This window comes from Colletotrichum truncatum, assembly GCF_014235925.2.
Source record: "Colletotrichum truncatum strain CMES1059 chromosome Unknown Contig_0002, whole genome shotgun sequence".
In the NCBI taxonomy this organism is placed as follows: domain Eukaryota; kingdom Fungi; phylum Ascomycota; class Sordariomycetes; order Glomerellales; family Glomerellaceae; genus Colletotrichum; species Colletotrichum truncatum.
This window is the reverse complement of record NW_027222399.1, coordinates 4,732,166-4,758,066: the sequence shown is the minus strand read 5'-3', so window position 1 is coordinate 4,758,066 and position 25,901 is coordinate 4,732,166. Positions and strand designations below refer to the sequence as shown.

Here is a 25,901-nt window from a genome sequence, read left to right as displayed (position 1 = left end):
AAAGCTATTAGTTATAGTTAAATATAAGGAATTCGTTTATTTATTAGGCATAATAGAGGGATTAGATTAAGAGGGGGATTTTGAGACTATAGGACTATTAATATTAAGACTTCGGGATTCAGAGGATTTTATAGCCTCCTATTAGCTAGGTTTAACTAGTAATTAACCGAGTTTTCTAATAGTTAAGAACTCCTCGGATTTAGAAGATTTAGGACTTTTCCTATATTTTCCTATTATTCTTTTTCGCTAAGGAGTCTGAGAGGGGGTGTGGGTAGCAGGCCTCGCCGGCCCGTCACGTGGGCTGACGGCCGCCACCACTGGTCTTAGCCAGCCTCCACAGTCCTCTAGCCAGTTAGTTAGTTCTTCAACCAACAACACCACTTTTCCCCATTCTGAGCGTTCTGTGCTGGTTTCGCCCACATCTTCTGTTCCCGATTCAACAAAGTTCTTAAGCTGGTCAGCGGGGTGATCAGGTTGAGATCTAGCTGCGTCTCATTAGACACCGAGAGAGACCACTCGCCGATTAGACTGTCCCTACATTTACGGAGTCCAGCTCTCAGCTGACGTTCCTTCAAAGATTGCCGATAGCTTCGCTCGTCCAAGGCGCTCAATAAACAACAAGACGGAAAAAATGTGGTCTTTTCCTGCTCTGTTGGCTCTCTCCTCCATCGCCATCAACACGGCGGCATCACAGGGTGTCACCCTGACATGGCGCACGGCGACCATCACGCAATGTTACGCCTACGTCTTTGAGACTACTTCACTCTGCAATGGCGGTTGTGCGAAGCCCACAGTCTATCAGCCATCATATCCAGGCGGGCCCATCGGTGTCTGCATCGACGCGCCTAGGTGTCACTCGTGCGGTTGCAACGCCTGTGCCCAGACCGTCGCGTACACCACGGCATACGATGCCTTCTGTTCGACTGGATTGACAAAGCAGCTTTACGCGGTGACGGAGACATACAGCGGTGTCTCCGCCAAACCTACGGTCGCTTCGACAGATGTGCCTTTTGGCTTCACAGCCGATGTCCAGACGTGCACAACATGTGGCGACAAGCCCATCACAGCGACCATTACGCGGCCCATGTCTGATGTTGCATACATCACCGGCCTTTCAGAGCCATTTCCCGCTCCGATTGGTGCTAAACCTTATCAAATCGACATCCAACCCCCGGTAGTATCTGCTTCTGGACAAGCCCCCGGTCCGGGTCCTTTCTACCGTAAGTGTGCCTCTGTAGCTACAAATACCAGCCCTATATTAACGCCGTTGTAACTTCGAATAATGTTACTGTAGTGTCCCCTAACTCTGCCAGCCAAGTTGCTGGGTCTTTCCTTTTAGCATCTGCTGCTGGTATTGCTTTGGCATTTATCACAATCTAGAGTGTTCGTCGTGTAATGCGGGATGATCGATACAAGGTTTAATGAATGGTATAAGAGTGTTAGATTTACATGATTCTCTCTATGATCGCGAAGACATCCTGATTTCTATCCGAAGGGCGCCTCGATGGTCATAGGGGCAATACATATTTCACATTGACTAATATTATTAAATATCCAGTCTCATGAGGTTAGCGGCTAATTGATAACGATTTATGTGGCCCAGTGTTTTGATTCATCCGCTCCTTTAGCATAGAAAAGAGTGATACATGTGCCTGGCCTCTGTTCTCCTGGTGTATATATTGCAGCCCTTGTGCTTTTCCTGTCGTTCAATATCCGCAGTGGACCTCGCTTGAGGTTTGTATTACAGTGTAACCATATCTAAAGTCTGGAAATACGCTATGATAATGACCAAATCAAACCCCAACCCGTAGCTCTTGCTACTTATCAACTGTGTAGTCCACAGAATCACTTCTGACTGCCGTCACAACATCCATCTGAATGTGTGGACCCCCCACAAGATTCTGTAACTCATAAGCAGGGACCTCAATCGATGATTCATTGGGCATACGATGCGTACTGGCATAAGACCTCCCCCATCCTCTTTGGCCTCCGTGTTCCCACCACCACCAATGCTTGCGGCCACTGTCTGGAGTGATTTCCGAGAGAGGAACCCTTCTGCTAGCAGGACCACTGATAACCACTATATTTCCAAACTCTCGTATAGGTGTTCTCATAAAGGCAAATCTGTCTAGCCCTGCATCGTGGACGTCCTGTGGGGCGCTGAAGACAATGGTTGTCGTCCACAGGATCGAGTTGAGGAGGCCATTGGCAGCTAACAGAGAGCCTGCAAATGCGAAATAAGAGGTGCCCAAGTCAGTGCCCAAGAGAGAGGTGATTCTTCCTATTATCAGAGGTGTGCTGCAGGCTATGTATACAAACGGATAGGCGAGGAAGGCTGGGTGGTAGCCGGATGGTTGTGGACATGCCGGTCTTTGATTGATCTCGCTGCTGAATTCTGAATGGCCGCTACGCGACACTGACCGCTTCTGCGGCAAATGACGGCAACTCCTTTTTTGTCTCCAAAGAGTAATGAAGACGAAGGAGTAGAGTATAATCGTCATAAGGATAGATACAATGACCCAAAAATAATGAGCCCATAGGCGCCATGGGTCGTATGCGTTGGATATCCAACACCTGAACGAGAATTAAGTTCATATCAGCTTGGCCAAAGGCGCTTCAAGATATCCAGCCTTGTGTGAAGAAGGCTGTCAAAAGGGCTGCTTACCATACGTTGGCCCGCATATAAAATGACTCCCCAGGAGCCGTTGGATGAAGGTGAGAAGAGGCGATTCCCGCTCCATTGACGGCAAAGTCGAAGACCCAGAGGCCGGCTATACATGTGTAAACTACCCACGGTGGTGGTTTGTATCCCAATCCCACTGTTAGGCAAGTGTTCACAGATATGACCACCAGAAACAAACTGGCAGCCAGGTTACTTGTCGACCCTAGCCAGCCCTGTGCCCAACAAACTGGAGAGGGGGCAAAGATCCCATTCACCGCAACCCAATAGAAACTGAGTCCATAGGCTAGTGCTTCCATCATATCCGCCAAGAGAAGGTTGTAGACGAGAATGGGAAACGGGTTGCGAATTTCCGGCTCCGTCTCATCGTCGGCTTCCCGGTCTACTGTGCCATTGTTACGTTGCTCCTGTGCACTAGCGGCTAGCCTGTCGAGTTCGAGGATGCGATCGAATCCGGTAGCTCCGGAGCAGGGAGCATCAATACCAAGGGAGAGGTCTGGCAATTGTGGGCCAGCGGCGGCAGCAGCAGCAGCATTCCGTTGTTGGGCTTTTTGTTTCCTCTTCCTCCGCCGTGCTCTTTCCGCCAGCCGCTCTGCCACGAGCTTGTATGTAATAAAAAGCCAAAGCAGGGTCGTTGACAAAAAGGAAAGACAGGAAAATGTTGTTAGAATTATTAGTCCAACGCGGTGATCTTCTGGAAGTGGCGCCAACGTCGTGCGGAGCGTCGTGTCTGACATAATGAGCTGGCATCTAGACGAGCCAGTTTGGCGAACTCGGACGAGGTTGCTGATGATGGGGGCCGAATCCAATAAAGAGAGATATCATTTCCCGCCAGTGTTTAGTTGAAAGTATGCATACTTCACACTGATGTGCCGTAACCGTGTCCTGCTCGGATCTTTCTTGGTCAATTGGACTAAACCTTGAATCATGCTCTAAAGTTAAGGCCTAGCTCCGTGCCTGGTGCTCCAATCAGTACCCGCCATTGTGTGTCGCCAGGGTCTTGATGTAGGTTACTTCATCAAAGTCTAAGTTGGAAAGTACATGGCCAGTGTTTCACCCCTCAGTAGGACGATGATACGATGCAACATGTGATGTGAAAATTTGCAGAATTGCTTTCGGTCAATTTGCTCTAAATTCTCGGTTCGGCGCGCTCTCACGTTGTGAGGATGCAGTGTTTATTACAAAGAATATTCCAGCAGCTATGATGTGATATTCAAAATGGATAGCTTACGGCACTTTGTAGCTCCACTTCTTGTAACTTGACAATTCCCAGATCCAACGCCGTCAAATAAGCTTTTTCAATGACTAGTTCGGCTGTCTATGGCAAAGGTTTCCTTGACTCGGAGACCAGACCAGCTCTAGATTGTTCGGAAAACGATTTCCCAGGCTCAACGATTTCGATTGACTGAATTGAAGGATGCTGCTTGTTAATGGTACGGGAGGTCAGGAGGTGCAAAATGAGTGCTTTAGCTTTACTCAAGTTACTATTGAATCCTGAATTAAGAAGGTCAAGGGGGAACAAGTTTCCTTTTTAAGTAGTCACAGAGATAGAATTCATGTTTAGTAATGAATCCTGTCCCCATGACGACATACTTGTGCAACGCATGATGTTTTCGAGTTCAAAGGCCTTGGTCTGTCAGCTACAGCATGGAGTCACCTTACAGCGCAACGAGGGGAAATGTTAGGGCAATTTGAGACAAGGTCTGATGATGCCACTCTTTAAACCTGATGGACAAAACCATGGTTACTCTCTGATTTGTCTGCCGGATTATTGAAAAGTATGTATTGCATGAAGCCTCATTGAGATCTCATTGTTGACCAGAAAGAGAAGAAAGTATTTGCGGCTGAATCAACTGAACAATCACGGTGCTGCGCCCAACGCTTTTTTGCAAAGATAATGAAAAGTCTGACTGCTATCCATGACATTGTCAACGTTCTTGATATAGGGGAACACTCCATGGAGTTGGGTGATGTATGCTTCCACGTTGCAGATGTTTACTAATTCCCTTTAAACTCTAGGTGAGCTGTACAGAGAAGCATGGTTAGCGTTGTAAAAACTGCGTGGCTTGAACTAATGATGACTCCTGTCGCGATGGCAGCAAGAAAGGCAATTTGGGGATCTTCAAGCAACTGGCTGACCAGCGAGTAAGCCTGCGGTTCGGGTTATCCGAGGTACTTGCGAGTAGTCTAAAGTTAAAGAATAAAGTTTGCAGCCATCCAGGAACACAACAGGTCTTATTCCCCATAGTCTGGGAATATCTTGATTTTCTGTATCCATCCCCGGAACTTAGGACAACATCCTTGACAGATTGGACCCTTCCATCCATCACTATCTGAAACAAAATAACTGCTTAGTGCTTGATAAACGTAGAACTGATGAATGTATTCGGATACAAGTTTTACAACAGACTTGTGATTTCGTCCTACTGTTTTAAGTAGCTATCTGGGATACATTTCTGCTGCTAAAGGCATTTCAGTAGCGACTCTCTTTCAGACGGCCAGAACAGACCGTTCCATGAGCAGCGCGATTCTCAGATATATATAGCACTAATCTTGAAGAAAGGATGGATTAATGCCGCAAACGAGCGTATATGCGTTATAAGCCGAGACCATCGGAGAGATGGATGCCTCAAAGTCCTGACAAGATATATGAGGTAGGTAGCAACAGCGTGTGGGGGCCCGAAATTACCTGACAGATCTTCCCATTACAAAGCCACCAAATTACCATGGCTCCTAACTCTTGGCTAAGCGGCCATCACTTACTCCTTTGGTACCATACTCAAATGCTATGACTCGGGGCTTATTGCTCGTTCGTACACAGAATACAAATGCACGGGGATTGCTTGGATGCCAGCTTCTGCTTTGGGCCTTATGGTTTCTATGATTACGTCCAAGGCTCCCTTCCTCATGCTGTTTTCTTGCCGGATTACCGACATGAAGGGCTATTTACACACTGGGTTGCCCAATGCCACTAACTCTGCTATCAGAGTCATGGCCAAGCACAAAACTGTCTCATGCACACGGTCTTACCGTGATTGGCGCTGACCAATGCAGCTTCGTTCTTGTCCTTTCGGTTTTACCTTTCTGAAGTTTCCTCCTATAACAGCGTGATCATTTTGATAGCTTACCAGCTAGACGCCTGTATTGGATAACTACCCGTACTGGGTGAAGAGGATATGTCTCTTCCTCTATTGGTCAAAATAGATGCTGGAGCGGAGATGATTCGTATTCTCCAATGCCATAGTCATACAGCTGTAAGGCGACAATCCCTTCCCAAGAATCTTCCTGTTACCTCAAGGAGAAGGGGATGGGAAGATCCTGAAACGAGTGGTAGGCTAATCCTTGAGACATCGTTGCTAAGTTGGTGTGCTCTACAATGGTCGCCATATTTTGTCAAACTCAACGAAGTTAGCTTTATAGGTCGAAAAGTACGACGTTGGAGAACTGCCAACGACAGTCTTTACAATCACTAGGGAGATACGTCACTGCTTGGATGAACTTTTCGCGACATGCTAGTGCTGTCAGTGACATGTCTTGTCATTCACCTAAAGTTGTGGCCGTTGCAAAAAGCAATCCTGCAGCTCGAACAACAGGCCCAGGAGCATTTAGACCGTTGATGACAATATAGAAGATGACAGGATATTAACAGCCTCTAGCCAATTCACTGTTTGATTTCTATTTTATGAATCAGGTGTTGGGATTCTACCTGACATTGGTTATCGATAGATAGTCAAGGAAAAAGGGGCACGAAAGAACTCGCCAGGGAGACGAAGTGTCTTAGACCCAGCCCGCCATGCAACGCACTAGTAATTTCTTGCTGGTTAGGTTTCATAACATGAGTTTCCAGATTCCTCAAATGCTCGGAATTTTAGCTTGTACCATATTCCATTAGGTTAGCCTGTAAAGCGCTGTGTACGCAAGCCGTAGGCGACAACCTGAAATGGACACTACCTGCACTGACTTCTCCGCGTTTCCTATCCCTTTTTTCTATGGAATTTCTTGGGATGAAGTGATAAGCAAATATCTGCCCAGACTCACGTCATAGAGCGTCTCTATTTAAGGGATTGCGCTGCCCGCCCATTGCAGTACTTGTGTGGAAATGCTTTCCTCTTGTTGCCGCGTTGACTTCAACATCTTCGACATCAAGCTCTAGCCAGACCGCCGATATGGGCGCTTTGTGGAGAGGCAATCACTATGGTATTTCCGTACTAAACCTCTTGAGCATTTTTCTCCTGCTAGGGAATGAGGGCGTATTTAGCATACAGGTAACACCAAAAGTTCCTGATCAACCGAATTTTACTGATGTAAAATGATAAACAGGCCACGGCGATGCTTTCTCGTCGCGAGATCAATACGGCCACCGATCACTCGCCAGAGCTGAATTATCAGCAGGGAAACCTATTGAATAATGACGAATTCTACAGCTCGGATGCTATGGATATGATTTTCCCCGAACACATGTTCCGAAACAATAATGTGGCTGTGATCATGGAGACCGAACCGGCAAAGGTAGCCAACCTTGTACCTATTATGCTACACTTTGCTTCGATGTTAGGCCCGGAATGGCCGGTCGTCCTCCTGACCTTGCAGGAGCAGTGGGAGGTGCCCCCATCGTTGCAATTCCAGCAACTCATGGAGGCGAAGCGCATTATAGTCTTGTACCTCCCTCCCGGTACATCGTTTCCAGATCACAAATCCGTCAGCTTTTTCATGATCGGCCGTTGGCTGTGGGAGCTTTTTGCACCTGCAAACCGAATACTCATGTTTCAGGCTGACAGCATCCTATGTTCCCAATCATCCAAGAGAATCGAAGATTTTCTCGAATGGGACTTCATTGGTGCACCAATCGCGAAAAAGTTTGGACAAGGATACAACGGTGGACTATCGATACGAAACCCAAAGTTGTTTCTCGAAATCGCGAAACAGCAGGAAAGACAGCCTGTTAGGCTCAAAGTAGAGGATCAATGGTTTTACACCCGGTTACGGGAACGCGATGCGCATCTACCAAGCGCGGAGGTGGCCAAAACGTTTGTCGTCGAAACCATATACTACGATGAACCGTTAGGCTATCACCAACCAGCCCGTTGGCAAAAAGGGAGAATGGAGGAGATCAAGAAGTGGTGCCCAGAGGTAAATATGTTGACTGGGGGGCAACACTTCTATCGATAATCTGTACATAGATTCATCTGGACATGAATTTGCATATGAATATGGATTGCTCATTCGATACCTATTTCCTAAAATTCTGTTTCTAAATGGGGTGCTCGACAACCAGCTTCTCAAAGGAAGCGCCCCCACTAGCCACCTTTTGGATAGCCTTTATGCCCGCCTCACCGCCCTTCACTATCACAACATTGGGATGTGTCGGTACTCTCTCGACAGCACTCAAGTAATAGTCCATGATCTTGCGGGTGCGGATTGGGAACTCGGGATTCTGAGGGTGGCCCATCGCTCCAATGTCACCGGGGGGTCTGTACGAGGTGCAGAAACCGAAAGCTGGATCATGACGAACGGGAAGCGTGCAGGCGAGTTTGAGAGAGTCAGCTGAGACATCTTCGGATAAGCTCTTGCGGAGCAGTGCGGGCGAGGTCTTTTCAGTGTCGAAGTCGGGAATAACAACGCCTTTACCGACAGTGTCGAAACCAGTGCTCAAAGTCACCCCGAGCTCTCTGACAGTAGCGCGAATATCCTCTGTAATGGTAGGACTCTGGTAGTCGAAACAGTGGGTGGCCCCCACATCCTGAAGGGCGGTGTGATTCTTGGACGAGGCGGTTACAATGATAGGGTTGAAGCCAGCCACCTTGGCTAGCTTAATGGCCGCCACTCCAACGCTGCTGGCGCCACCCCAGATAATGATTGGGTGGTTTGTCGGGTCTGCCCCAGTGACACCAGCAGCTGGTAGGCCAAAGCCAAGTACGTTGAAGATGGCATCAACGGCAGTGTGAGCCCCCATCGCTACAGCTGCAGCGTCCTTCAGTTCTAGACCAGCTGGGACCCTGTAGGCTAGCCTGTCCTCCACAATTGCGTTGTCCTGATGCGCGCCGAATGATGAAGGCTGAGGGAAACACACTGGAGAAATTCCCAATACTGAATCACCAACCTTCAAGTCGGATTCAGGACCTGTAGACTCGACGATACCGGCAAACTCAAAGCCCGTGGTAAAAGAGTTCAGCCCAAAATGAAAGAATGTTAGATCACAGTGATTGGCACCCGAGTATTTGACGGAGATGAGCGCCTGAGACTTCTGGGGCACGTAGTCCTCGGGCTTCTCAGTAACACTGAGCTGGCCGTCGGCAGAAAGATAGATTGATCGAGTCATTGTGAGATTGTTAAAGAATAAGTCAAGAAGTTGATGAGTGAATGTATCTTGAATAATTACAGTCAGGAAAAAGGCATAGAGTCTAAATACTTTGTTGGCTTTGCAGCGAAAACGGCACGGCATTGTATTAAAGTTTAGTGCTAACGGAAATGGAGCTTTTAACAGTCCGTGAGAATCGGGATTATCATGAACTGGCAATCGCGCTCCGAAAAGTGTTCCTTAACTCCATCCGCAACTTGAACGGATGGCTCCGGGGGCAGACAAGGAACCTTCCGGTCACAGTTAACGGCCGGAGTTAAGTCAGGTGGGGCCGAAGATACCAGCACGGACGGCCCGGAGTCGATGCACCAAAAGTTAGAACTAGCAAAGGGCTTGCTCGCTATAATTGCAATATGCTGAGTTACTGGTGATGCTGAGAATATCTACTTGGCCGCTTCAAGGGAGTCGGTGTGCCTATCCTATGTCACCTGCCTACCAGGGTAATCGCATGGGTATTACATGAAGACAAAGATATATTGAGCTACCTTACTCTGCTATAAATGAGAGGAAAATGGCCAACTATCCATGTGTCTTTAGCGGGAGCTGCTAATGTTTTGCCGCACATATAGTACCTTATATTGACGTCAAAAGTCTAAAAACTATTGAAGGTGAATCCAGAAGAAATATTCACCAAGTCTGACAAAAACTAGACATTTATATTTCTAAAACATTTATGAGTTAAAGCCGTCATATAACAGTATTATTAGTATCTTAAGGCCAAAACAATGGATTTTTTGCGATTGTGGCGCAAGATAAGTTATGGGATCTTGTGGTTTTCCTTTTTTTTTTTTTTTTTAGCCACCAACAGTCATTTGGCAGCCCATCTCGCGTAGATTCCAGAACAATGCCGCAATCCTTGTGTTTGCACATTTCTAAAGATAACAGAAATTACCAACTCATCTTCAAATGCTATATCGACGTGAATTATAACTTTCAATCGACACTAGGCGACATCAGTAACCTTATACCAGAATGTAAATAGAACTACCGCTTCATCAGGCTTCCTGCGTGGCCAGCCTAGGGATAGAAGATGAGACCGATAGACAAAGGGCCGTCTGAGAACCGGGTTTTCAGGCAGAACAAAGGCTGCTATCACTTGTTCTGAGATTGTCATCGCCGCTCTGCCCTTTTTACACGATGACACTACTGGTTGAGATTCAGGGGCACTTTCCAAAGATAAAATTCAGACGTGCAAATGACTTTCTATTCTTCTCTGTCAACCTTCTGTCAGTCGATGCAAGTATTCAAGACGCGATGGTCTTGGGCTGTGAGTTCGAGCAACGAGAACTAGTTCGTTTTCGCGAAATTATAAATTACGATACTGCCATTCGATCTCGATGGTGATTTGACGGCGATTATGAAGTGATGAAGCAAAGAGTGATAATCATAACCCAGAATGTGGGATGTTCATCAAAGTAACCGAAAGCCCAACAAGGAGTGGGCGGAAGCCGGCGTTTTGTAGTATGTGAATTGTCGAGCATCTGGCGCTGGTCATGGTCAGAGAATGCGAGTATCAACGGCAATCTAATCGACTGGCATGTATCCAGAGGTCAGAGTTCGCTGGCAGCATTGGATCGAAACGGGGGGAATTTATCCCAAACTCATGTTCCATTATGCTCCATGTGACGAAGGCTACGTTATTCTAGTTGGCAGAATTTACCGCATTATAATAACCAAAGACAAGTTCGCAACGCTTTGCATCACATTCTGTATGCACTAAATGTAGACGGCGTCTATCTTTCTCCTCATGCCGAAAAAGTCTCTCTCGCTCTCTTCAGGCGTAGCCTCTCGTGTGTATTTCCTATTGGTATCCAGAATCATTATGGCACCTCCTTCGGCCGACGAAAGAGATTCAGTCGTAGCCCAGTCGACGATGTCGAATCCCATTCGAGTGTACATTCGCTGGCCTGGGGTGCTCGCGATCAAAATGATGGGGACCTTGTCTTCCGCGGAGCGGTCAAGGCCCCACCGCATCAACTTTTTGCCCGCACCTCTGCCTTGCCAATCGGGATGCACGCCGAGCACAATCAAATTCCAGAAACTCTTGAGAGGCGCAAAGGGGTTCCCTCTTTCGGCGCCCTCTCTATAAAACGCAGCTTGGCGTTCCCTCGACACAGACTTGTCCAGTTGGAAGAAGTTGACGTATCGAGAGTGCCAATCCATCAGGGTCCGCTCTACCGCATTGGAAATGCCGCTGTTGTTCTGTCGCCACTTGGAAGAGAGAGGATCATCTGCAGGTCCATTATACTCCCACCAGGAGTAGCCAATGATTTGGTCTCGCGGCCAGTCGGCTGGGTCCTCATCATCTGTAACGCACACGAAGCCGTAAACCCCTGGTTTCACCAAGGACGAGTGAAGCATACGGTTGATGCGAGAACGCCAGCATTCGGGGTATTCCTGTCGGTGGGGATAGAGCCATACGTTCAGCTCGGCGTTGATGAAGGCGGCATCGCTGACATCTGTGACATTGGGTATGTCAGCGCGGGTAATGGCGCGTACATGCATGTTTGAATTTGTGCAAAAAGGCTGTATGAGTGGTTATGATTGATTGTTTTTGGAGATCTGGAGGTCTGGAGGGAATGCAACAAACTTGACTTACCAGTAACTGCAAATTATTCACAGTCTGATTTAGAAGACGTGTGATTGCAACTCGTCAAATTGCAGAAGCTTGAGAGAAGAATCTGAATCCCAGGACAAACAGCTGTTGCAGGCCAGCTCTTTTTAAGTAACCCAGGTGTAGCGGCTAATCCACCCCATGACCCCGATCCCGAGTTCCAGACCGTTCCTAAATCGGTGTTTAGCCCATTGCAGATTGCGTGATTGGTGCACTATCGTTATCGTAATCAACTCGAAGGGCGTAATTGCAACCACTTTTGACAGAATTGACATGATCAAACCGAGTTTTTGGCTTGTAAGGCGCACGTTGAAAAAAAGGATGAAAAAGGAGAGAATCACCAAATACCTTAGGCAGAGCAATCAGGCATCGCTGGCTCAATGGTAGCGAAATCGCGATTAAGAAGCCAAAGAAATTGATACAATCTTGATAGAGACAAGACGTCAAAGATAAGATTCAATGAGCATATGAAGGCCAGAATCAACGCGCTGCTGCCTGATATGAAGTTTTAAATGTCAGCTAGGCTACTCACTTGGTTCGGGATCGGAGTCGGTAAGTGCTGTGGATCAGGCTCTATTCTCGGGGTCGGGCACAAGGAATATAGACAAGGGTGATGAGAAACATAACCCAAGTTGTCTAGTCAAACTATGCGACACCTGTCTTCGCATGAGCATAAACAAAATCGTTGTCTTGGGGCATAATTGACGATTTTTTTTTAGGGCATCGTGAAGCCATGTAGCAGGGTGTTCTCAGTGGACTGGCAGTGTTTGTTTGCGAGACAATATGAGTCTTCGCATCCTGCGGGCATGGCTTATTTACTCATTTTGCTCCAGAACCCTAGAAGCCGATTACACTGTCTAGTTCCTTATTATTGAGCTGATACTCAAGATAGTGCATTATAAAGTATGGCATTGCTCCCCAATCGGGTCATACATTGTAGTCGCCGATTCGAGATGAATCTGAGTTGCTCTCTTTTACTTCTGAGAGCTATTCAAGTGAAAATGCCGCCAAGAAATAGCTGAAAAGCCATCCATTCATGTTGTCAACAGTGTCTGACGACGTGACTTTCCATCTTCACGATACGCTTCCGCTGACCTTGGCTTGACCCTTCTCTGAAAGATTTATGCCTAAGCTCAAAATAGAACATGAAAAATAGCATGTCTTGGCCTCGATACATTGACGTAAGCTCATTTCTAGAAACAAACTCAATGAGTTTAATGGCGCTGTCCGGTTCTTATCCTGCCATTTGAACATATGAGACAAAAGGTTGAGGATTCCGATGCCTAACATTTCTTGCTTCTAACATTTGGGAAGTGGTTGGGTCGTACTTGAGACATTTGCGCTTACTGAAGGCTGCAGACCTGCCGTACGAGCTTGTTTTGACCTCATGCGCTTTGGTCATCTACAACTTCAGATGGAGCTGAGCATTATGTAGAACGGATGAACCGAATCCACATCGGGTCATTCATCTTGAATGCGACCACCGCTATGCAATGGAGCCTGCCTAGTCTCCAGGGTAATCTGATGCTACAGATGCAGACTTTAACGACTAGTTGGCCAATCGCTCAGAAAACACCATCTCCTTTCCGCGTGCGCCAATGCAATTGTACTGCTACCGAACAATTCTTACATCAGTGTAGAACATGTTGTTCTCAATTCCCTCAATTGCGTGCCTGCTTGCTTCTCTAGAAACGCATCCGATACCGACAAGCTTAAAAGGCATAGCCAACTCAACAAGCCCAGCAGTTCATCGGGCAAAACCTCTCATTAAGGCGAAAATCAAGCAGTGAGAAAGTGACTTGCGGCTTGAGAGCACTTGTAAAGTAAACACTCACAACTTGTAGCTTGGTGGGGGTGTACGTGGCACTGAATGAAAGTTGAAGCATATGCAGTGAAATACCTAGGATGATAAAGAGAGTTAAATCGGCAAGTCAAGGCGAAAAGTCTGTATTATATAAATTCTTCAACCCCGAGACATGATTTCCCTACACCAGATAATCATACCCATCACCGCGCGTAAGAAAATCGGTGAGCGGCGATATTGACTCATTGGGATTCACGCATAACCTGATGACTAACAAACGAAAAAATCAACTGTTCTCAATCGGGTCCACCTCTGATGGGAAATGAAGTCATTTTGGCATCTTTGACGAATACGTAACATGTCCGACATTAAAACCAGCCTTCTTGTCACATGACGGTGAGAAGAAGGAAAAAAAAAAAAAAAAAAAAACAAACCGTCGCATAGTATTGGGCCTGTTATGAGTGGTTGGGTGGACAGTCCTGATCCTTGTCGATGCAGAGTAGTGTCCCGGGCCCCTGGGCCAGCAGCAGCAGACACTACAGGTTCGATTTCAGGGTCGCCAATAATGACTCAAACTGCGCTGCCAATGTCTCTCTTTCTGCCTCTCCCTCTCTCTCTCCTTCTCTCAGTACTAATGAGGCTCTTGGGTGTCTTTGGCCGGCGATTCGTCAGGATCTATTTCTCCGACCAAGACTCTTTCTGGAAGCCCCCCTTGACACTGGGGGGTTTATTTTAGGCGCATCAACCCCTCATTCAGCTAAGGTAGATAGGTAGCACGACGGCTGCACCCGCACCCACAAGGCAATGCGAGGCATATCCAATTCAGCCAGAGTCTGTCTTGTTTTTGACAGTAACCGCTCTAGCATTTCCAACTTCTCGACGAGGTAAAGTGCTATCTCGTCCACTCAAAGGGATGTACATGGCATAGTCACGAGACTACCCTTCCCCCCCCCTGCTGCTGTCCTCGGAGCAGATAAAGGGGGAAAAGGGAGGGAGGGGGTGAATATGATTGATCAGCCAACCCCGGATGGTCCCGCGATTTGTTCCGTGCCGAAATGGCGGTGACGGGTCCCCCTTCGACCCGCGTTGGAACCCCCAAGAAGCCCTCGTTTTGCCCTGGGACAACTCACGTCTGGTTGGAATCGCGGCGGGTGGAGACGAGGCCGACGCATGGCGGTGGAGGTTGGGCATCATACACCGCGCATGATCCCATCCTAGCGACGTGGCGGAAAAAACAGAGAGCAAACTGGGCTTGTTAGCGGGCCGCAGATTGACGAGACCGCCCTTCTGCCTCCTTCGCCCTGCCTCTCTCTCTCGCTCTCATACTGTACTGCCCTGACCAGAGTCGACCAGAGTGCCAGAGTTACTCCCACATCGGTCAGCCGTTTGACCCAGTCAACAGCCCCAGATTCGTCCCTGATGTTTTTCTGTGGTTGGGCTGCTTGCATTGCATTGGCTCAATTCGCGTCCGAATCCGACAGCTCACCTACTCTTTTCCCCCCCCAGTCAAAGTCCCCCGTTCCAGTTCCAGTCTTGTTACAATGACCGATCACTCATTCTTCCATTTTCCCCGCCAGAGCTTTTGACCTCTCTCGAGCGGCACCCTGAACATAAGAGAAACCCCTTCTTCCTCCTTTCTCCTCTTCTCTTCTTCTTTTTCCTCTCTTTCCTGGGATGCGGCAAGAGATGGTGATCGGGAACCGTGATTTTTCGATTTTCGGGAGTAAGAGTACCAAGAGTACCAAGAGCGCTAAGAGTGGTGACTCGGGGAACGGAGATGATGCGTCAGTAGGCACGCATGAAAGCTCGTATGAGCACCCTCTGGGTGAGTTGCCAAAAAGAACACCAACATACGAGACACGGACAAGGCCCGCACCGACAAGGCTGTTTGTTTCTTTTAGCTGTTGGAACCTGATTTCGCTGACTTTAAGACATTCTACAGCTCGCAAGGGTTATGACATTGGCCCCGCTGCTCGGTTGGAGATAGGAGATGTCTTTGAGTTTCTATGGGCGGACTCGCACGAGTTCGAATGGGAATGGAAGTGCCTTGGATATACTCGCTTCATTGTCCTTCGACATAGCGACACGTTTCCGCACTACGTTATTTGCGTGTAAGCATTTCATCTTCCCATCAAAGTCTTGCGCCTCACTCGATTTACCCCTCCCCTCATTACCATGTCCCGCTAACCCAAGGGAAAAAAAATAAAGGCCAATCTCCACCCCCACCAAGAACGACTTCCAGAAGCCCGGAATCGATTCAAGCCAGCAAGGCTACGTCTTTGACGAGAATGACCGTACTCCGCCCTTTGACAAGCTTCCCTTTTCGCCGGTCGGTATGCAGTTGCGTCCGGGCAAGTTCCGCGTCAAGGAGAACTCTCGGGCCAACTACGCCGATGTCCTCGAGGTCGATCACGACGCCCAGGTTATGGTCGTAGGAGACGTCACCCGCTATTTCGACCGTGTGCGGAGGAATGTGAACAAGGCTGTGATGCGCAACGTCCTGAAGAGGGCGCTGGAGCAGTACCGTCAGGGAAAGCTGGTCAGCAAGAAGGGAGCGAAACTTGAAGCGAGCGTTGTCAACGGTGGCCAAGACGATGAGGAGCTCGAGGGCGAGAGCGAAGGCGAGCCGACGTCCGCCGGTCCGGAGGCGTTTCTTCACGCCGACCACCACCAGCACCACCACCAGCACCACCACGACGTCGCCGTCCAGGAGACAAAGAGGATGGAACCTCTGGTCAGCGCCGCTGCCGCCGCCGAGCCGCCTCCGCCTCCGCCAGCCCCCCCGTTGCCCCCGATGGGCTCGATGGCACCTCCGCCCCCGCCTGCTCCCCCAATGCCGCCGCAGTACAGCCACAGCACCAGCATGCCGCCCCCGCAGACGTCGCCTTCGCGAAATGCCGACGACGCCGCCTCCATTCGGTCACATGCTTCTCGAGAGAGAAGAAGTTCTCGGAGGGAAAGCGCACACGCACCACCCAGGGGTGAGGATCTCCCGAGGAAGATGTCGGATCATCACATTGACGGAGCCTCGAGACCCTACCGGCAGCGCATCGATCTCCCACGGTCCCGCAGTCATCGCCTGACGCCTGAGCACGAGACAGGATCCATGTATGACATTGCGACAGCCAGAGGGGAATGATTTCTTTTTTGACGGGACTGGAAAATGTCTTCTTTTTTTTTTTTTGGGCCAGTATGAATTTGGGGGAGGCTTCAAATTTTCGTTGCATTGATCTAGGGTCGGGCGCGAAAAGAAGATGAGAAGGGGGGCGGCTCCTTATGTTTCTTTACGACTATCATCATTAACGATTGCAATGTTTCAACTGCGACACACAGAAACCAAATAACGAAGAATCCGCCCAGCATTAACGGAGTACTATTAGATTTGTTTATGACTTTTTTCTTCTTCTTTTTTTCTTCTTTTTTTTTTTTTTTTTTTTTCCCCGGCCACAGAGAATCCCCACGACGACATATTACAAAACTGTACAAATCACATTCAAATAAAGATTGTCTTCTCTCTTTCCTCTTGCATGCTCTCAATCCCCCGCGTCGAATCACAGCAAAATGGTGGTGGTTGATTATAGGGTGGTAGGTGATCGGTGCCTGCATGCACCACCTGTAAGATTGGTGGTGGTGGTAGTTTGGGTACCAACTTTGGGCAGCAAAATACTTCTCTCTACAGCATATGCGCTAACTGCGGCTATCTGCGCTATCATGCAAGGTGATTTCACGAAATTCTTCACCAGCTCGCTGGGCCAAAGGTCTCATTCTTCCCCACCGTCTTTAGAATGGCGCCATAAGTAGCATCCTGTTTTTTTGGGGGGGAGATTCAGTTAGTCGATGGTCTATCTTCAGGTCACTTGACAACAGCGTAGTGCAGTGCAGTGCAGTGCAGGGCGCATGTAAGTGAAAGAAAAAAAAAAGTGAGGCTGCAACATTGCATTGCTTTTTACTTACCTTTGTGTTGTAAACGTCGACATTGCCCCACCACTGCGGTATCGTGACGTTGGGTAGCGTGATGGCGAAGAAGATGACGATGGTGCTGATGATGAGGCCTGCATCCAGTGCGGCGGCCGTGATGTAATTATACGTTTTCCACCAGCCGTGGAACCTCTTCCGGATGCCGTAGTTGAAAACGAGGCCCACGATGGCCCAGCTTGAGAAGCTGAGGGGCGTAGCCGGCGGCAGCCAGCCCATGGCGCCAAGCATAACCGGAGCGTGGAAGACCTTGGCAAACTTGAGGTTGAGAACCCGCGAGAGGACGTAGAATACGACAGGGAGACAGGCGCCGATGAGCCAAAAGTAATTAAAGTTTTGGTAGATGGAGCCCGCGCCGAACATCCTTCGCGGGCCAATCACTCCCCAGACAATGGACGATGAGAAGAAGGCTCTTCCATTAGGACAGGTGAAATGTGCTGCTTGATGACTACAGACTAGGTTAGCTGGAAGTGGTATTTGAGAATGGATTAATACTCACAGGGCGCAGCAGTCCTCGATATTTCCCAGAGTCCAGTTCATGACTGCTATCTGTACAAAGACAGCCCAAATGGTAGCCACAACCTGGCACCAGAAGGTAATGCGAGGTGGAATCTTCATGTAGTGGGCCATCTTGAGATCGCCAGAGTACGTTTGCGCCTGACCTAGAGTGATTGTGCTGTAAACCTTGAAAATCATAACGCCAATGGGTTTTCCCGGAATCATGAACCCAGCTAAGAAGGGAGAAAGCACATTGAGCGCCAGTCCCAAGTTAGAAATGGCCAAAATAGTGCAGGTTGGAACGACAAAGACCATGGCCAGAATGTTCGCGACGAAGAATGCCCACCAGGGCAGTTGAGATTCATAGCCCTCCGCAGTAGCGAGGCCAAGACCAATGGCGATGACGAGGAGGACGGCATACCACCACTCTGGTGCGTCTCGGTATTTCTTCATCAACTTCATGTGGATATCAGCCTCCTGGTTGCGCGCTGCCTTGAGTCTATACCAAATCTCCTTTCCATGGAACAGTGTACAGTGAACAATTGCAGCGGTAAGAGCAGCGAAAGACAGACCGTAGTTGAGAGCAAAGGTGGGTGGCAGAAACAGTGGCGAGTACTGCTTGTACTTTTCGACGTCGAATGTGTAGCCTGGGCCGAGAATTTTGCTGACATTGTACGAGCCCTGGGTGTTGTCGTACGTCTGCGAGGTGTTTATAGGCAGATACTCTGAGAAAAGGGCCCCCGTGTACGCAATACCGATAGTCGGAATGATGACAAAGGTGAAGAGACCGATGAGGACGTTGATATGTGTATGCGTAGGTGAGAGAAGAGGGTCTCCGAGGTACGCAGAGATATAAGTCCAGTCAAAAGTAATCGGAATCAGCGAAAGCCCTGTGAAGCCGCCAAACAGCTGGTTCACGACGACATTGTTTGGCTTGATCCACGTAATGAATGCAAACACCGACAAGCCTTGCCAGATGACACCCGGAATCCAGTAATAGCAGAACATGATCCCCAGGACATAAAAGAAATACCGGTAGCGGCTGATGACCCATCCATTACTATGCGAGCCGTCACTCTTGCTCTTGTCGTGGAGCGCGTAGAACAGAGAAGTATTTGCAAATTGGTTTGGCCATATCATAGCCGACGGCCAGACGAGGAATCTACGGCAGAGCCCAGCGAGACCGATCCCGATCAATTGGGAGCTGAGAGTGAATAGCAATTGGAAACCCCAGCCGAGATTAATGTCGTAAAACGGCTTGCCCTGTAATGCTAGGAGGGCATCTGTGCTGTAAGCGTAGCCGATGGACACGTTAGACATTAGTGTGACGACGACGTGTTCTTTTATCGTAAAAGGTCCCGTGTTAAAAGTCCATTGGACTCCGAATGTGTTGAACACCTTTGTGGGCATGACTTTGGCCCATAGGCAACCGATAGGGTAAACGAGCAACTGAACAATGATTGACGGGAAGTTGATTGCCGGGCTCCTGTTTTCGCAAATTCAAGTCAGTGAGTCGTCCCCCACGACTGCGTTTTTCTTCGGCATGTTCATACCTCATACTCAGAAACATGTTCAGCCCACTGCCGATCGTGACAAATATCATCCCCAAGATCCACGCGCGAACGGTATTCGCAACCTCTTCACCATCGGTATTACGTACGGCGGCTCGGACCTCTTCGTATGGGGAGTCTTCGGTGAGAATGGCGTCTGCAGTGATGATTTCCTCCGAGTGGTCATCTTGGAGAGCCTTCTTGACCATGTCGGCCTTTTCTTGAGACAGATTTGGATCCCATTGGTGGTCGCGCTGGAAGCCTCTTAGGTCATCAGCCGCTTGAGAAACGTCAACACCGTGGTGGTGCTTCTCATCCATCGAAATCGCACCAGATGGCTGTGTCTGGCTTGGGTTGGTCATATTGGGTAGCTATAGAAGTTTCGTCTGGGCTAATTGACGCTTTAAGGACTCGGGAGTTCACAATTAGAGGTGACCTGAGCCGAACAGCTCGAGCCCTTGGAAATCACAAGAGACAAACGAGATCGTCGCTCTGCAGAGAGAAGACGGGCCCGGGGAAGGAAACGTGACAGGAATGATGGAGTTCTTATAATGTATGTTGGTTCAATGAACTCAAATCAATCGAACTATCTGGGGAGGAAGCCGAGGACTTTGTCCAAGGCAATCAATCATGGTGCTCGCACGAGCATTCCACCGTAACGTGCCATGGATCCCAGTTCATCCGGGGGACGGATATCCAGGCCCATCTTCTCCACTCATGCTGTACCAAAAGAGGCATCGCGCTTGGTTGATTGCAAGGTATACGAACCGCGTCTCAGGGAAAAGGGTTGTTTATCCCCCGGAAAGAGGGGGGAAAGAGGCGTTTCCCGCTTATCGTCATGACAGGTCTTGTCCCGGCATGGCGAATGCTTGTCCAATGACCGTTGAACTCTAATCCGTCGTTGGGATCCCATGACAATACCGGCACGTTACAACCGCGTGACATGTTGTCTCCAACGATCCTCCTTACCCCACATGAGAGATAAGGTATCATTGAGGACGAACCCCTCACTTGGGAGCCTGGGGATGGATTAAACTCGATGAAGGAAGATACGAAAAGCATTGATAAGTCGGGTAAGCCTCCGCGGGATGGCTTCCGATCAACATGGATGCTCGGAGATGGGCCCGGGCTTTGCCCCAAAACAATTAACCCTCTAAAGCCGTCTAAAGGACTAAACAATTGTAATTCTTTCTGCCGAATGTCCTTAATCTTGATGAGTGGATGGCAGTCGCCAAGTCCTACCTAGTGTATGTTAGATTTCTGACTAAATGAACCTTGGTTCGTGCATTTGGATAGGTGGGTAGGTTATTGAGTTTGGCTGTAGGTATTTGTAGCTACTCGCCGCAAATCACCCAGACAAAATTGAAAGTATTAAAAACGCATTGTGTTACCCTATTCTTCGTATTTAATGTTACCTAAGATAGCCATCCGACGTTCATCGCTAAACACATTTAAGCCCAGTGCTACAAACTTTGGACGTTTTCTTTTCCTATGATGATGCACTTGAAGGGAGCAGAATGGCTGCAACCTGGCTATTCCAGATGTCCAGGTAGGATGTTGGGATTCCAAAGTGTCCACGTAGGCGCCTGAATATCATAAGACGTTCCCCGTTCATCAATCTACATAACGTATTTTAGTTGCAAGTTTCGAATAGCGAAGAAAATCCCAAAGCTTGGGAAAACTCTTCAGACGAGGCATTGATACGTTGAATCCCGCCGTTGCGTCTCATCCATAACCAAACCGACACACGGCCACGGAGCGATCCGATGTTGTTGAGCGTTTGGCCTGATCGGAGCCAGAAAAAAAAAAAAAAAAAAACCACTAGAAAAAATATAAAAGCTCATCTAATGAACCATTGGTATTAAATGTACGGGTTAATCACTTAAGTCCCTAATAGCTACAGATCAGTTATCTTTCCACGTAAGAGCTCATAATGCTTTTCGTAGAAGTTCTGAAAAAGTTGGATTTTCTTTCAGTTTGAGTAAACACTGATTGACTTCTGGAAGTCCAAACCACTGAGAAATAAGGCTTTGAGACTGGAGGTTCAATGTAGCAGCCGCTTTGTTGACGACAATACAGACAGTAGCTCGCTATATGGTGCATCCGGGGAAAGTCGTAGAAAGTCAAAGCAGCAAACGGCTGGAAGATTCTACTCATCAAAGTTGGAACAAGCGCAGGGTTAGCCATGCCTGCATAAAAGGTTGCTGATCGGTTGCATGCTGCAGGAGGCCGTCCAGGCTAGCCAAAAATAATTCATTCCTAGAGCCTGGGCAACTCAATGAGCGAGACCAGTTGAGACAAGAGTCTTGACCATACTGTCAGAGGCTGCACATCTCTAAAGACAACATTGGCCCCCAGATACCACACCGCATCAATAAGGGAAGGCTTCACCGTTAATCCAAACAGATGAAAAAGCTACTATCCTTCTATGCTGTCTTGGAAGCCTGTGGGTTCCTACCAACTTTCTACTATTTAACCACAAGGCTCTTCCACCTGATGGGCCTTAAAATACACCATCATCACACCAAACATATCTGCTTATGCTACCCAATTTACACAGACTGCACCCGTACCATTCGACACAGATGAAAAACGTTGATGTAGAGGGGCCTCAGCCCGAGGGTCACCCTCATGACCATGAACTGGCTCCTGTACCACTTGGCTCAACTCTTGAGGACCTGCAAACCGAAGACCAGCGAAGAATTCTCGACACCATCACCCAACTGCGGAAATGTGGCCTTGACGGCATTCTCTCTCTCCCTGACATTGTCGTATGTGGGGACCAATCAGCCGGCAAAAGCTCCGTGCTAGAAGCACTCACTGAAATACCCTTCCCAAGAAACGACAACCTCTGCACGCGATTTGCCACGGAGATCAGTCTCCGTCGAGAGCTTACCGAAAGCCTTACAGTCAGAGTAATCCCAGACAATGATCGAAGCCAGGAGGATCAAAAACGAATCAAGGAATTTTCGGAATCCATCACTGATCTCAAGGACCTAGCCTTCATCATGGACGCTGCGACGAAAGTCATGGGCATCAATAATGGCGACAGTAGCGACTCACAGTCAGAACAGGCGCCGGGAAGCGCTTTCTCCAAAGACACGCTGAGCATCGAGATCAACGGGCCCGACCGCCCTCAGCTAACCCTAATAGATATCCCAGGCCTTATCCAGTCCGCGACGAAAGGCGTCTCGGAGGCGGACGTGGCCATGGTCACGGAGATCACAGACCGGTATATCAAGAGGCCCCGTACTATCTGTTTAGCCGTTGTCTCGGCGACCAACGACGCAGCCAACCAGCCTATCCTTCAGCGTGTTCGTAAGTTCGACCCTCAAGGCGAGCGTACCCTCGGGGTTATCACGAAGCCCGACCAATTGCCAAGTGGATCCGGGTCCGAGTCCAAGTTTCTCGAGCTCGCGTGCAATAAAGACGTCTTTTTCAAGCTCGGATGGCACGTCATCAGGAATCGCCGGTTTGACGAGAACGGTTTCTCATTCGAGGAACGCAACGCAGCTGAGGCGGAGTTCTTCCGCACTTCAAACTTCAGCGTTCTGCCGAAAGATATGGTTGGTATCGAAGCGCTGCGGGCGAGGTTGAGTTTCCTCTTATTTGAACATGTCAAGGCCCAGCTGCCGCAGCTCCGGGAGGACCTTGAGCGGGCTCTGCAGACGGACAGGGATGAGCTGAATTTGTTGGGCGATGTCCGTTTGACTACTGCGGCATGCCGTGTATACCTGACAAAACTCAGCATGGAATGCCAGGAAATCTGCAAGGCGGGTCTCAACGGGAATTACGAGCACGAGTACTTCAAGCTGGGCGCGGAGGAGATGTTCTCGTTGAAGAACAAGAGCACCATCGCCCGATTGCGAGCTGCTATACAGTACAGTAACAGCAAGTTTGCCGAACAGGTCCGAAAAAGGGGACACAAGTACATCTTCTCATCTGAGACTGATGAAGAACAGCCCAGTGAACAGCGCCGGGAGGGAGATCCCACAACTTTGCCGAAGTCACTCTCCCAGAAGGAATCACTGGCGTGGGTTCAGAAGATGCTTCTCCTTTCGAGGGGCACAGAGCTAATTGGAAACTTCAATCCCCATCTTATCGGGGAGCTGTTCTGGGAGCAGTCTCAGCCCTGGGAGAATCTGGCTAGCAATCATATCGAGCAAGTCAGCCAGCTGTGCATGAAATTCCTTACCAATCTGCTTGAACAGAAGGTTCCGAAAGAAATACAAGGTCGCATTTGGTGAGCAATTTTCCCGTAAAAGAGACTATCTGCACTCTTTGAAACTGACTCTAGGTGTATTTCAGGTCGTTCATGGTCGAGAATACGCTGAAACAGCGGAAGCAGGCAGCATATGACGAGCTGGCAAAGCTCATCCGCGACATCAAGGATTTCCCCATCAACTACAACCATTATTACACCGACATCATCGAACAGCGGCGTCAAGAGAGGCTGGAAAACCGCTTGGAAACCTTTATCGCAGGAAATATCGCACACGTGTCGCACGAGAAATGCAGCCGTGGCCACCATTATGAGAAATACAGCCCAGAGATTGACGCCAGGAAGCTTATCTCATCCTGCTTGAAGAGCAACTCCACTACCACAACCATCGACATGGACATGTTCAGCGGCGAGGAGGCTCTAGATTGTTTGCAAGCTATCTATAAGGTGCAGTACAAGACTTTCCTTGCCAACGTCACGACGCAGGTGGTTGAACGGCAGATGATCCGGGGGCTCGACAAGATATTCTCGCCGCTAGTCGTTATCAGCATGGCAGATAACGAGGTCAATACCATAACTGCAGAGCGGCCAGCTACCAAGAGACAGAGACTCTTCCTAACGAACCGTGTTCAGAAATTGGAGGAGGGTCGCCGGATCTTTCAGGAGTTGATCAGCACACAGTTTGTGCCCGAAGTGAATGGGAATTGACTTGTGAAAAGTGATGGAAATGTAGATATTGGCAGTCTAACCGTACAATAACTTACACCAAACCGCTAAAGAAGTGTGCCTCTTACTTAGGTAGTTTCTTCAAGAGATATGGGGGACCAATTCATCATTGTGATCGATCGACCAATCTGTATCTAAACCCCACGAAAGGCATACCGAAAAAATATTTAGAAATCTGAAGAAAATTCAAATCTTTCATTTGCTTGGTAGTTCAATCTGCCAATGCTTATCAATGAAAGACTCCTGAATGATTGCCTCCTCGCTGCTTCAATTCGAGCCCCTTCTTTCAAAACATGCTCCTGATCTAATGGTCATCCCCCTAAGACATCGCCGTCTGCCCCGTCATTTTTTCAACCAAGTAGCTGAGACTACAGTTCGGATTCTCCAGAATTGCCTCCAAGGTGGCTCGGAACCTATCCAACAGTGTTCTTGCCTGCTCGTCAGGGATTCGATCCGCAGCGAATGCAAAGCTGATTGATGACGAGCCATCATCCTCCTCTACAGCCTCGAGAAGCCTGCTCTGGCTATGTCGTTGTGGTCTTCCACAACGACAAGATCACAGCGTAAGGACAATCAGCGGCGCTGCTACTCTTTTCGAGACTGCTGTCGTCTGGTTCTATTACGTCTACGTGCCAAGATATGCCTGGCCGAGACTTCATTCACTTTCTCTGCAACTCGACAATGCCCAGTTAAGGCTGGCAGGCTGAGGTGAGGCTGCCGTCCTGAGTGACGTAAATATCCTTGACCACGAATAGACTCGGTTCGCTTTATCTTTCACGCTCAATGAGGAGGAGGAAGAAAATAGAGAAATCACCTTGAGTTTTCACTGCTCTAGATTTCCTGGACCTTGTGGGCATGAACGAGCGAGCTTTATTGTGGGGAATTCGTGGTGAGTTCCGGTTTGAACGAGTTGAGAGGTGTAAAGAGGCTAGACAAATCTTCATAGTATAATCTCAATGGATACAAACCTAGCGCCGTCGGCGTCATAGTTTTCCTTCAAAAAGTGGCAACATTTCTTTAACATAGCACGTGGTATTATAACTGGGTAATGAGGTCTGTGGCTAATCTCGCCTTTATTAGTCTTCTGGACTAGCGGCGATGGGGAAGGTAGGATTACTATGCTCGTCGTCCTGCCAAACCCGACCTAGTTGTCTTGTACGATTGCATCTCTCCTCCCCACAGATTCGCCCCTGGGGCACACAACCACCCTGCGCGACATGTTAGCCGTTCTTTGGGTTGTAATTTGAGCTAAGCAACCTCGAGGATAATTGACGAATCTGTGTCACATTTAGGCTGACTGGTGTTACTGATGATCTGTATAGCACAACAGTAGGTTAACACCTGGATCAATAGAGCATGCAGTCCGCTACAGCTCACAAAGGCTCCAACTAAAGCTGAACTGTTTTTATTATTGCCGTTTCTAGCTGTATGCAACGTCTGTATGTGTGCTGTTTCTGTTGGGCTCTACTATGTA

At 48.6% G+C, this 25,901-nt stretch overlaps 8 protein-coding genes across 8 annotated transcripts; 4 read left to right on the top strand and 4 right to left on the bottom strand.

Annotated features, from left to right (window-relative positions):
* Nucleotides 1-631: 631 nt before the first annotated feature.
* On the top strand, nucleotides 632-1,273 carry CTRU02_204262 (uncharacterized protein; the record flags this gene model as incomplete). The annotated part of the gene is made up of 1 exon (XM_036728353.1): nucleotides 632-1,273. One exon carries the CDS (start codon nucleotides 632-634, stop codon nucleotides 1,271-1,273), a length of 642 nt encoding a protein of 213 aa, XP_036580062.1.
* Nucleotides 1,274-1,817: 544 nt separating this feature from the next.
* CTRU02_204261 (uncharacterized protein) lies at nucleotides 1,818-3,417 on the bottom strand (the record flags this gene model as incomplete). Its single annotated transcript, XM_036728352.1, has 2 exons — nucleotides 1,818-2,574; nucleotides 2,666-3,417. The coding sequence occupies 2 exons, from the start codon at nucleotides 3,415-3,417 to the stop codon at nucleotides 1,818-1,820; spliced, it is 1,509 nt and encodes a 502-aa protein (XP_036580061.1).
* A 3,592-nt stretch (nucleotides 3,418-7,009) lies between these two features.
* Nucleotides 7,010-7,849, top strand: CTRU02_204260 (uncharacterized protein; the record flags this gene model as incomplete). Its single annotated transcript, XM_036728351.2, has 1 exon — nucleotides 7,010-7,849. The coding sequence occupies one exon, from the start codon at nucleotides 7,010-7,012 to the stop codon at nucleotides 7,847-7,849; it is 840 nt and encodes a 279-aa protein (XP_036580060.2).
* Nucleotides 7,850-7,931: 82 nt separating this feature from the next.
* CTRU02_204259 (alcohol dehydrogenase) lies at nucleotides 7,932-8,999 on the bottom strand (the record flags this gene model as incomplete). The annotated part of the gene is made up of 1 exon (XM_036728350.1): nucleotides 7,932-8,999. The coding sequence occupies one exon, from the start codon at nucleotides 8,997-8,999 to the stop codon at nucleotides 7,932-7,934; it is 1,068 nt and encodes a 355-aa protein (XP_036580059.1).
* A 1,755-nt stretch (nucleotides 9,000-10,754) lies between these two features.
* Nucleotides 10,755-11,543, bottom strand: CTRU02_204258 (GNAT family; the record flags this gene model as incomplete). Its single annotated transcript, XM_036728349.1, has 1 exon — nucleotides 10,755-11,543. One exon carries the CDS (start codon nucleotides 11,541-11,543, stop codon nucleotides 10,755-10,757), a length of 789 nt encoding a protein of 262 aa, XP_036580058.1.
* A 3,599-nt stretch (nucleotides 11,544-15,142) lies between these two features.
* CTRU02_204257 (uncharacterized protein) lies at nucleotides 15,143-16,595 on the top strand (the record flags this gene model as incomplete). Its single annotated transcript, XM_036728348.2, has 3 exons — nucleotides 15,143-15,281; nucleotides 15,399-15,567; nucleotides 15,665-16,595. The coding sequence occupies 3 exons, from the start codon at nucleotides 15,143-15,145 to the stop codon at nucleotides 16,593-16,595; spliced, it is 1,239 nt and encodes a 412-aa protein (XP_036580057.2).
* Nucleotides 16,596-17,192: 597 nt separating this feature from the next.
* Nucleotides 17,193-19,841, bottom strand: CTRU02_204256 (OPT family small oligopeptide transporter; the record flags this gene model as incomplete). Its single annotated transcript, XM_036728347.1, has 4 exons — nucleotides 17,193-17,261; nucleotides 17,411-17,879; nucleotides 17,931-19,415; nucleotides 19,483-19,841. 4 exons carry the CDS (start codon nucleotides 19,839-19,841, stop codon nucleotides 17,193-17,195), a joined length of 2,382 nt encoding a protein of 793 aa, XP_036580056.1.
* Nucleotides 19,842-22,064: 2,223 nt separating this feature from the next.
* On the top strand, nucleotides 22,065-24,409 carry CTRU02_204255 (dynamin family protein; the record flags this gene model as incomplete). Its single annotated transcript, XM_036728346.1, has 2 exons — nucleotides 22,065-23,722; nucleotides 23,788-24,409. 2 exons carry the CDS (start codon nucleotides 22,065-22,067, stop codon nucleotides 24,407-24,409), a joined length of 2,280 nt encoding a protein of 759 aa, XP_036580055.1.
* Nucleotides 24,410-25,901: the final 1,492 nt, after the last annotated feature.